At 37.6% G+C, this 12,687-nt stretch overlaps 1 protein-coding gene across 1 annotated transcript in view; it reads left to right on the forward strand.

The window, feature by feature from the left end:
• LOC141823866 (uncharacterized) overlaps nt 1–11,246 on the forward strand; it is a 22,583-nt gene extending 11,337 nt beyond the window's left edge. Inside the window, exons 2-3 of the mRNA XM_074711075.1 lie at nt 9,990–10,323; nt 10,392–11,246. Coding sequence (XP_074567176.1) covers nt 9,990–10,323; nt 10,392–10,619 — 562 coding nt within the window. The 3' untranslated portion in view covers nt 10,620–11,246. The remainder of the gene's footprint in view (nt 1–9,989; nt 10,324–10,391) is intronic.
• Nucleotides 11,247–12,687: the final 1,441 nt, after the last annotated feature.

Consider the following 12,687-nt stretch of genomic DNA (forward strand, 5'->3'; position numbering starts at 1 on the left):
AAAGGGAGTAGAGTGTTGGGAAGTTTGGAGGGAATACTTGTGGAACATTGCTTAGTTGTACTCATCAAGTGTAACATTCTTGTATGTCTCATGTCCGTTTTGGTTCTCATCATGTGTAACATTCTTACACTCATGTCATTCTTTCATCTTTGTGCTTGTGCCCTTGCGATTCTAATACTTTTCAGAACCAATTTTTGTGTACACAGTGGTGAAGAGTAGAAAATAAGCGAACATATGATAGTGCATTGTCATGAGTAGTTTTGAGTGAAACTCCACCTTTGCAATTGTTTATGAGAGGGGAGCAACCACTAATGTCTTGTAAGATTCTATCATTCTTAGTCTACTCAAGATTTATTAAAGTTATCATGCTTGTTAACTGGTGTAAGAACTGAGTTCTTAATACCTTGATCTTTAAGAATTGATAGTCCTAAATAATTCTTTTTCATGATTTTCCAAGTATTGAAGGGGGACTGATGGAGAGATGAACTTATTAGTTTTGTTTGTTTTGTTTACTTGCCCAAGAAATGTAAGGAATAAGTGTAGGGGAAATTTGATAACATGTATTTTTAGCACCTCATTTTGTACTCATATTAGATATTTTAGACTCTCCATATGCTTAATTCATGCTCTTGGCATGTTTTATGAAAAGAGGGATGTTTTGAGCTTTACTGTAAATTTTCTCAATTTGATGGTGTATATTCTCAAATATGAGCATATGTTGTTTTGCAAGAAGAAAAGGTGAGTATTGGCTCATTTTGAGGGTGTATTCAGTAGGGAACAAGGCCAAATCGTGTCCTCCAACACACCCCAACCATGTTCCTTGCTGTTGGATCAAGAGAGCAAAGAAGGGAGTACTATAGATTTTCGCATGGCATGGCCATGCTATTTAGCACGGTCGTGTCAAGCTCGTCAAGACAACACATATTCTAGCATGGCAACGTCAAGCTCGTCAAGATAGCACAGATTCTGACACGGTCTCGCCGTGCTTTTCAGCATGACCATGTCAAGCTCCAGACAAAGCCACAGTTTGCAACACGGTGTGGTAGTGCTTATGGGCACTACTGTGTCACGTTCTATGGGAAGTACGAGTTTGAAGGCTCATATAAACACCCTAAAATCCAGATCTGGAGGGGATTGCTTGTTCCATCTCCATCTCATCCACCAAGCACTGAAGTTTCCCTTCTTCATGTCATCTTCATTGGCGAGTAGCCGGCCCAGTTCCTCTGGAGATCTCATCATCACTAGTAGCTCAAGAGGTCAAAGGGTTCTCATCCTTGTTGAGGTAGCATCTCCATCCACCGCTATGGATCAACCTCATCTCAGATTCTCAATAATAGAATACCTTACTTGCAAGAGAAAGGAAAGGTGTGAAGGTCTTCCACCCTCTTTACTTTCGCAAGTCTATCCACGGTCCTCACTGTTATCACAAATTCATCACCGGTAGTCATCGCTTCTTCTATGAGCTTTGGGGTTTCGGGACTTCTCCATTCCGTCATCCTTCTTCAGTCTTGTGGTTTGAAATGGTTGTATTAATTTTAGTTTTCCATCGTTAAATTGTAGTGCACTTAACTTTAGTTGTTGATGCTTGGTACATGTTTGATTAAATTCCTCTTACAATTCCTTTGTATTAGTTAATGCAATTTTGACGTTACTTTTATACATTGTTAGTTGGTTCTTAATTGCTCATTATGTGTCCATCTTGTTTGATCATTAAATGCTTGTAAGTTAGCTAGTGTAGCTTACTTACCCCTCATGTCAATTTGTCTCATGTTTCATACATGATCCCTACGTTAGTTTTTTAATTTCTCATCTATTGCATTCGAATCGAATTAGTCCTATACTGCATAAGGATAGGGAGGGTTTGGTTAATTTGCACCGTATTGCGACAATATGAATATCACTCAAGTAAATCAAATTGACTAAAAACTTCCAACTTGATCAAACGAAGTTAAGCCTTAAGTCAAATTTGTTATGGCGATTAGGCATAAACAAAGTTTGGAGATGACACCCAACTTAGTTAAAGAATTATTTATGCTTCAAGCCATGGAACGACCTTTACTTCAGCAACATCCGGGAGATGATGCCCAATGTTATGCATTTGACACAAGTCATACTAATTTACATACAGAAATGTTAATTCATTATAACTAAGGATAAACGATATTAGTTGACTTCCTTAAAAGGATGATTAAATTTAGAATATCTAGATAGAGATGTACGATCCCTTAGTTTAGAGAAAACTAATTAATACATCTCATAAAAATCATAAGATGACTTGTATGTATATTGAGATACATTACACATAAATGAGATGTTAGGATGATGAGTTAAGTTCAAGATGTTAATTTAGTACATCAAAATGAGCTTAACTTTCATCAAATCAAATGAATTTTTATATGACCAATCATGGGGAAAGTAAATATGTGAGTCATGTGCATTTAGCCCATAAATCATGATTGAAAATTTTGTTTAAAAACTATTTCAAAATTATTTTTGAAATCCTTGGTGAAATTTATTTGTTGATAGGAATCACTATTGATTAGTTTGATACAAAGTTAGAATGAAATATTAAATTTTTTAATAGTTTTCAACTTTATGCCATTTTTTAAAAATAAGATTTTTTTAAAATTATTTTTTTTATAATAATATTTGACATAAATAATGCTCATACGAAATTTCATGATTTTTTAAAAATCTTAAAATTACTAATGCATTTTTAAAATTCAATCTGAAATTAATATGCAGTTTTTCAATTAAGCAATCGATTATTATCCTCTAGCAATCGATTATTATCTGTATCAATCGATTGCTGACCATTAACAATTGATTATTACAGTGGTTTTTGACTAAAATCAAATTATTTTAGTTAGATAAATTTACTCCTAGGTATTTTAATCCATAACCCTTTGATATACTTGGATAAGTATTCAAAGGGAGTTTTATGGTGAAAATGAGAAATATATGTTAAAAGGAGAAAAATTATTATTTGAGAGGGAGGTTTAGATTTAAGTTTGAATTTTTAATCTCATAACTTAGTTTTTGAAAATTCCTAAAGGTTTAGGAACTCCAAAATATTATTGGTGCAGATGAATGAAATAGAGCATGCCTTGAGGAGGAGTTTGCTTTAAAGGCATGATTCCGATACAGAAGGTGGAGAATGAAGGATTGTATGTTCAAGGTTGAGTATTGGATAAAATTGAAGATAGGAAACCTCCATTATGAAATTGGAAGTTAAGGATGGAATGAAGAAGAATGGATTTTTGGAAGAAGGTTTCTGATGTGTGTCAAAGGGGCAGAATGAAGAATTTAAGTTAGGAAACCTTCATGCATACTTTGGCATGAGAAGAAGGATCAAATAGGATGGTGGGCTAATGAGTTAACCTTAACTTAAATATATTGTCAAAAATAAAAAAGGAGAGATTGTTGATGCAATTGTGTAACACCCGGATTATTTTCCTCTATTTTTAGGATTTTTAATTAGATTTAAAATTCCAATAAAGGTCCTTTAGTTAAATGATAGAAGGGAGTTTGATAAAATAAAAGGGGTGAAAAGATTCGTCTTTGCAAGACGAATCCAACAAAATTTGTTTGGGTCAATTTGGAAGTCGTTTGATGGCCGAACCAAGCGAACCAAAATTTAATCCGGTTCGATTTGAGAAATTTGACCCGGTTTAAACGGGAATTCTTAATCCCGAATTTAGGAGTACTGTGCACTCCTTTTTATTTTCGCCCGCCGCTTCCTCTCCGCGCGACCCGCGCCCCACCGAGCCGCGTCCGCCCGCGCGGACTGCGTCCGCCGCCGCCCGCTTCCGCCGGCGGAAACCTCGGAACGGACCGAGGAGAAGGCTATAAGAGGAGGCCGCAAACCCAAATCCCTAGCCAACCGCCGCCTCCTCCTCTTCCTCTGCTCGCGTCCGCCGCGACGCGCCGCCTCCCCCTTTTCCTCGCACCGCCTTCCTCACCAGCCGGCCACTGCTGCGGGACGCCGGAAGCCACCGCCTCTCCTTCGAAGCCACCTCCGCCGCGTGAGGACGCCCTTCGCCGGCCGCCGCGTGGAGAAGCAGAGCAGCCGCAGCCGCCGCCTCCTTGCCGCCGCTGTCCGTCGTCGGAGAAGAAGGAACCGCAGACGCCAGTGGATCGCCGCTGACATCGCTGACGTCTCCTCCTCCTTGCTCTGCCTTCGCTGCCGTCGCGTGAAGAAACGAGCAGCCGACGCCCTGCCCTGTTCGGCCTTGTCCACGCGAGGAAGAAGACAGGTAAGTTAATTAAGGGTTAATTAATTAAGATTAGGTTGATTAATTAAGGGTTTTAATTAGATGAATTAATTAAGATTAGGTTGATTAATTAAGGGTATTAGTGGATTAACTTAAATGGTAATCAGATTTGATTAATTAGGGTTAGGTTGACTAATTAAGGGCTCACTTGATGATTTATCTAGTTTAATTAAATTATTTCATATTAATTAGTACATTATTAGGTTAATCAGCTTAATACTTGGTATCTGATTAATCAAGTTTAAGAATTTACAATCAGTAAATAATTATGATTTAATTAGTAATTAATAGTTTGATTAGTAATTTGTTGTAATAACTAGTAGTTCACTGCTTTAATAAGTTTAGTAATTAATTAGTATATATTTAAGGGTTAAGCTTGATAATTGATTTATAATTAAAGTATTGAGATTTAAATAATTAATGGACAATTAATCAAGGGATTAGATTAGGTCCATGATTTCAGTTAAGTTGTAGTTATGATTTTTCTAGGTCGTGTGAAGAAGGCGCTAGAGCACCTCGGAGGAAGTCTCCGATTTCACAAACCGTAGCATTTAAAACCTAGTGAGCAGACAAGGTAAGTACATCTCTCACCTGCAGTATGAGTTGCTCCGTTGTTTTCTTTATTCTGTCCATAGTATGTAGAGCATGCATAAAGTATTATTTCCATGACATCATTTTATGTTAAAGCATGTGTAAATTGTTTCTTTCCAAATTGCATGATATAAGAAGTATAAGAAAAGTATTTTACTTTAGACAGGCGGGTATCGGGCGCAAGGCCCACGGGCACAAGGCCCATAAGAAAAGGAATTCTGGGCACAAGGCTCACAAAGAATTCTGGGCACAAGGCCCATAAGAAAAGGAATTCTGGGCACAAGGCCCACAAAGAATTCTGGGCACAAGGCCCACAAGAAATTTAAGTGATACCTCGCTGGGCCCAAAGAAGGATGTTTATTTATTTTCACTTATATATAATATAAGTTTTTCCCATGTCATTTCCAGCATTTCTTTCATATAATAGCATCAGTTATTACGAAGTTTTCTATGGTTTTTGTGAGTTAGATGATGTACTTACTAAGCGTTGCTTATAGTTTGCATTCCTCATATTGCAGATAAATAAAAGGAAAAGTTTTAGGAAAGAGGAGGCAGCTGGAAAAGTGTTTGATGTGTGGTGTCGACGGAACCGCGGAATAAGATCAAGAAATTAAATAAATATTTATTTTATGTCTAAAAAGTTATTTATTTCTTTTGCTTCCGCATGTTAAACAGAAAAAGAAAAGTTATTTGAGTTATTTTATTTAATAAGTAAAAGTTAAGGAAAGTTTAAAGTACGTAACGTCTCCCTATTAGTATAAGAAAGAGGGGTTGGACAAAGAAAGTCTTAGTAGGTTGAGGTCAACAGGATACCAGGCAAGACGAGAATTTATCTTGTTAAGGTTGAAATAAGAATATTAGTTGATTGATAGAGTGTTTCGATTAACAAATTGACTCTCAACATCGAAATTAAAATTTGAGGTGTTTTTAGGGTTCACTACAATAACTACGATTTCTATAGTATGGGGGTATCGATTAACAGATGGACTCTCAACATCGAAATTGAGATTTGAGGTGCTTTTAGGGTTCACTACAATAACTACGGTTTCTATAGTATGGGGGTTATTACAGAATTTAGAGTTTATTGAAGCCATAAACCTTGGAAATTAAGATTGCTACAATAACTTTAGGGTGTGCTACAGTAAATGAGTTAGGATTTTCTACTATAGTATAGTGCTTTTGATATAGTAGCAATTGATTGATTGAACTGTAACAGTGTACAATGTGTTGTAATCGATTGCTATGGATTGACAATCGATTGGTAGGCATAACAATCAATTATTGGTGTTTAATAATCGATTGCTAAGGTAAAAAAGAATGGTGATATAGGTTTAAACAGTCAAATTCAATGACAATGGATTGGTGAAATTTAGCAATCGATTGCTCGATAGAAATTAGTTTAAACAACAGCCTTATAAGGAGGATTTAGAGGAGGATTCTCAATGCAAATTCTTAAGGGTTTGAAGACGAAGTGTTACTACATTTTCTATTATCAAGAAGCAATCCAAAGCCACAAAGAAACATCCAAAGTAAAGTTTTCACTTGTAAAGTTTGTTTTAGTGTGATTTCATTTGCATCTTTGTATTTGGTTGTATTGCTTGTGCTTGTTAATAAAAAAACATATTGTAAGAAGCTTCTCGCCTTCGGAAGATATCCAAGAAGGAGAATATTAGTGATGATAGTCCGTTAGGACTAGACCTTAGACATAGCCGCTTTAGGAGACAATAAACCAAGTAAAATTGATTTATCCTTATCTGTTTTCTTTTCTTTTATATTGTTTTATTTTTGTTGTATACTAACAAATTATAGACAAGCACACGAAATCGAATCGAAACAATCAAAGTAATTCATCTCTCTCTAGTTCGCATCGGTTCTAACAGATGTCTTGTTCGATCAACTAACATATTGATCAAATATTAAAATTTCAACTTGAGTCAACTCAAACTTAATCAATCTGATCAACCTTAACTAAAAATTGATTATGTTAACATAAAGGGCATATATTACATCAAATATCCTTATCTAATATATAGATTTTTCAATGCATACTCTCGTGTTCAAAATCACCAAAGCTCCCTTTGATCATTTTTACTATTTTTTATTTTAATAATTAGTCATATAACTTTAATTGGAGAGTGCAATTAATTTCATTCAAAGGACATATATTCCATCAAATATCCTAATCTAATGTAGATTTTTCAATGCATGCTCACATGTTCAACATCACCAGCTCCCTTTCATCATTTTTACTAAAATTTTATTATTTATTTATTTTAATAATTAGATTAATCTCATCAAAGGACGTATATTCCATCAAATATCCTTATTGAATATATATATATATATATATATATATATATATATATATATATATATATATATATATATATATATATATATATATATATTTTAATGCATGCTCACATGTTCAACATCACCAATCTCCCTTTGATCATTTTTATTATTATTATTTTTTAATAATTGGTCAATTGGGTATAACTTTAATTGTAGTGTGCGATTATGCCATATACGTTGGATTTAATCATTTAAGGTGGATTTATATAATTTATATATACGAATATAAATCGAAATCATTTAAATAATTTTGGATTATCAAATGTGGATTAAATATGTAGAACTCGTTAGCCCAATCTGTTATTATTTATGAGCTAATAACGGATCGGATTTCTATATATAGGGTTTGACCCCTGAGGGTTTAGGATTTTTAACTGATATCTTGCTTACGTTTTCCATTGACGATGGTTTATAGCGTCGTCATCCTAATTTCCGGAGGAACGATTCGGAAGGCTCCTCAAGTTTCCACAAACCAAAACCACTTGGACGCAACCTCTCAGATCACTACTACACCCTTCTGGTAAGCCCACCGATCGCAGAGCCTTCCTCTCCCTTTAATAGGGAGAGGAAGCGAGGAGAGAGGCGTGGTGGTAGTGGGTGGTTCGGAAACCGCCGAGTGGTTACGAAAACCGCCGAGCGGTTACGGAAATCGCCAGCGATACGGAAACCGCCGAGCGATTACGGAAACCGCCAACAGTTGACACTCCAGGACAAGGACAATAGCTTTCCAATCAGATTCCTTATCGTTATTTATATATTTTAATATGTTAAGCTTTATTTTGTTGAAACTAGATCCTTGTTCTTGTATTTTCAATTATCCAAATTCTTATTCATTGTTAGGATACAATCAAAGTCTCATATTAAAAATACATACAAAAGATCATGGAGTTATAAGATGGAAGATATCTCATTGGTAAGAAACCTTTTGGGTATAGTCCAAAAATAAAATCACAAAGGCTTGGACCCAAAGTGGATAATATTATACAGTTGTGAAGATATATATGGATTTCATTGGGCCTTTCAAGTGGTATAAGAGCATGGTCTATGTGGAGTCATGTGGGACCCGGACCATGAGGATAATAGTAGGCGACTCTCAGTAAGGGATTCATTGGGACCGTTAGCGAGAAAAGATCCTGGAGTTATAAGATAGAGGATATCTTGTTGGTAAGAGGCATTTTGGTTATAACCCAAAAATAAAATTACAAGGGCTTAGATCCAAAGTGGACAATATCATACCGTTGTAAAGATATATATGGATTTCATCGGACCTTTCAAGATGTATTATTGGATTTAATCTCTTAAGGTGAGTTTAATTATAATTTATATATGTGAATATGAGCTGAATCCATTTAAGTGATCTAACTAAGATTTATCGAGTTTCGGATTATCGGATATGGATTAAATATGTAGAACTCGTTAGCTCAATTCGTTATTATCTATTGGCTGATAACAGATCATATTTCTATATATAGGGTTTAGTCTCTGAGGGTTTAGAATTTTTAACTAATATCTTGTCTTCGTTTTCCATTGACGGTTTTACAGCGCCGTCACTGTAATTCCCTTGGAAGACCACCCTCTTGCTTCCGCTTCATCTTTTTCCACAGGGATCGAACAGTTGACGCTGTAGGATAAGGACAATGATTCTTTAATCAAGTTCTTTATTGTTATTTATATATTTTAATATATTAAGTAATATTTTATTGAAACTAGATCCTTGTTCTTATATTTTCAATATGCAAGTTCTTATTCGATTTATACAACTTATGTAGTTTAAGATTTACAAGTTCTTTCAATATATTCCATCAAAATATCCTTATCTATTATGTAGAATTTTTAATTCATGCTCACATGTTCAACATCACCAAGCTCCCTTTGATCATTTTTACTAATTTTTTTTATTCTTTAAAATAATTAGTCAGTTGAGTATAACTTGAATCGGAGAGTGAGATTAATCTCATCTAAACGACGTAATATTTTATCAAATATTCTTATCTAATATGTAGATTTTTCAATGCATGCTCACATGTTCAACATCTGACCATTTATACTAAATTTATTAACTCGGTAGAACATACTACCAAAGTGAAATAGAATTCTAATGTCAAATAAAGAAGACATAACTATTTTAATTTTACTCTTTGGATTTATATAGAGAGTGAACAGTGATACACGATTCCTTTCGTAACTCTTTCTCTATCACTCATCCAATGATTATGTTAAAATATAGACACTGTTATTTGAATCTATTGATATTTTATTAAAACATCCATATTAATACGTGAATGTTATAATATTCAAATATTATTATAATTTTAATATGAATGAATATTATAACATTTACATATATTAACATTTAATTTTTTAAACATAGTTAATATAGATAGATGAATTTATTTATTTAATATAAAATAAGAATAAATAGAATGAGTGGAGAATGGAATTCATAAATAATTAATATTAATGTTAAAATCAATTTAAGTACGTGTTAATAAAAAGGAAATATTAATATAATATGTTTGTGACATGTATGTCTTTTATATTTTTTAAAAATGATATATATTAATATTTAAATAATGCCGATGCCCTTCTCATAAAAATAACATATTTGTTAAAATGCCCTCTCCAAATGGTAGCCTAAATATTATTTTGAATTATCATTTTCATTATTTAGGTGTAAAATAATTTATCTCGAAGCTGATTAGATACCTGTCACAAAAATCACAATAAGGTCGTACACTTTTTTTAAAAAAAATAAAGACCGTGAGTAAGTCTACCCCTTCCGAACGCTCATCCTCACCGCCCTCGAGAATCAAGAGCAAGAGATAAGGGGGGAACTGAGAGTTCAGAGGCGGCTAGAACTCCGGAGCCGACCGTGTCTCCAGCGGTCGATCCTCACTCCCACATCCCCTCGGAGTCATCCCCCTCCATATCTCCGAGAGTGCTTGCCGCTTCCTTTTTGGAGTTCAGTCTTTTCAGGGGAGATCCGAGGTTCTGTGATGTGGGCGAAAACACGATTGACCGCCTTCGCGAATATCAGGCGAGGGTCATTCCTCACTTGGGTCTCATGGACTTGAGTGAAAATATGTCTAAGTCATTTATCAAGGTAAGGGAATTATGTCTATTTTTCCGGCCTGTGTAAACTTTCGATTACTACTTTCTTTTTGAGTGCAGGCGGACATCGAGCTGAAGGCGATGCATCAATATATCGTCCACCTTGAGAAGCGGCAGTGTCGGATGGCATCCTGTATTGCCAAGTTACAAGCACAACGGGATCAAGCGGCTCCGTCTGATGGCGACCCAAGCGTGGCGAGCCAAGCCGTCGACAAGGCCCGAGCCAACTTGGCCTTAGCGGAACAAGCTAAGGCTTCGGCGGAAGCAGAGGCGGAGCAATGGCGCTAGAGTGCTCAAGAGAGTTCGAACCGGGCCCGGGCTCTAGAGCAGGAACTTGCCCAACTAAAGGCCTCAACTGAAGCCGCTTCCGAGAAGGAGCGACAGAGCCAAGAAGAGTGCCTAAAGTGGTAGGTCGACTTCAATGCCGCCTCTCAGGAATGGAGTGCCCAACCGACTAGGGCTCAAGAAAGGGAGGTGAAGCTGAGCCATGAATTGGAGGATGTTAAATTGACTCGAAGAGCGGCTCAGACAGAACTGGAAGCCGCAAGAGCCGAGTTAGCAGAGTATCGGGCCGGCGAAGCAGCTCGGTTGGCCGAGCAAAAGAAGGAGTTCTTAGCATCTTCTGAGTTCTTTGACTTACTATCTCACCGATCTGGAAGGATGCTGGAATACGATTTTAGGGGGGCTCTGCGCCAACTTATGAGGGTCAAACTCATATCCCAAGACCAAGACTTCAACTGTTTAGACACCAAGAAGGTTTGGGATGAGCTACCGGAGGCCGAGAGGAATGATGCACCCCCAGCTATCGTGAGGGGTCCGGAAGAGCCGACAGAGAGTACTGAGGCTTAATTAGAATTATCTCTAAGTCGGGGTCGTTAGTTTCGCCACTTCCTACGTTTGTATTCTTCTTTTGTAATGGACATCTTTTAAATGAAAAAGCATGCTTTTGGGTTTGGTCGTATTATCTTATGCTTGTTCCTTGAGATACTATCAATCCCGAGTCGTTTAGTCGCCTTGTCAGGTTGGCAAATGCGGATAAGAGATCGACATAAGGGGTGCCTGAGCTGGGTGACCAAAGATGAGGAAGTTGGCTACGACTATCTCCAGGCGTATGAGTTGGTTTATCGTGAAGGCCTAACTATGTGAGACCGAGTGAATATGTAGGTCGGGTCAGACGGGTACTTGTTTAAATCACCGGGAGCGAAAAATCACCTGAGCCGTCCTGGAGGTCTTTGTTACGGTTGAATGGAAGGGAACCGAAGGACGGAGGTGGTGTTAGATCCAATGACCCGAGCCCGCAGTGAGGCGTAGCCACCATTGAAGTGACGCGATGGCCAGGTGAGCGAGGTCGCTAGGGACCAAGCTGTTCAAGCCATATATATAGTGTCAAGGGATCCGACCAAGTCATTGCTCGGTCGGGTCGGGATAAGAGGGGTAAGAAATGCAAGTGCACCTGTAAGGATGGTCGACTAAAGTGGCGCTCAGGGCTCGAGCCCTAAACATAGCCGAGCCCTTCGTCTGACCGACCCAACCCAAATAATTTAGGTTGGCTTTTCAACCTACTAGCCAATACTAGTTAAGGTGTCGGAAAACAGGCATGCCTGGGGATAGTATGGAGGGGAAGGGAGAGGATCCACATTTGTCTCAAGATAGATGTTGCTTCTCATCGGGGTTGTCAGGCTTCCCTATCTCCCCTATTATTGGAAGCTAGGACATTTCTCCTGCCATCAACTGTACGGGCATCTCCCTTATTTTTGGTTACACGGGCATCTCTTTTGCCAATGGATGAGAGAGTTGGCGCTAGATGAACCACCACTCCTGTTGTTTTTCGTGTACATCGAGTCTTGATTGCATCAGCGTCGGTACGGTTGCCGAGGAACCTTCTGCCATTGGGCGAAGGGGGTGGCGTAAAGTGAGTCATCGCACCCATCGCCTTCTGCACCCACTGGCATCAATGGCGTCGGGATGGCATCAATCTCCATACACCCGACAGAGCGAGGACATGATCAGACGGTTCACCGCTGAAGCTTAGGACTATATATATCGAGAGTACGAAGGTGTACTAATCACCGTTCAAGGTTTCCTTTCTTTATCGTATTCTTCTAGTTCGACCCACTCCTACAATCATGGATTGCGCCTTCGTAGAGAGGCAACTGTATCGGCTGAGGAAGGAGAAAGAGGAGGCTGAGAAGACCATCAGGAGGTGGATCGTGTAGGCAAAGAAGCATCATGAAGAAGCTGCAAAATATCGTGAATAAGCACAAAAGTTGGAGCAGGTATTGGCTGCGGTCTTTGGGCAAACACTGAGGCTTGATGGGGAGTTTGCTCAGGCCCTAGAACGAATAGGGATGCTAGA

Source organism: Curcuma longa, chromosome 3, assembly GCF_044706935.1.
Source record: "Curcuma longa cultivar G26 ecotype Majalengka, Jawa Barat chromosome 3, ITB_CL_G26_1.1, whole genome shotgun sequence".
NCBI classification, from domain to species: domain Eukaryota; kingdom Viridiplantae; phylum Streptophyta; class Magnoliopsida; order Zingiberales; family Zingiberaceae; genus Curcuma; species Curcuma longa.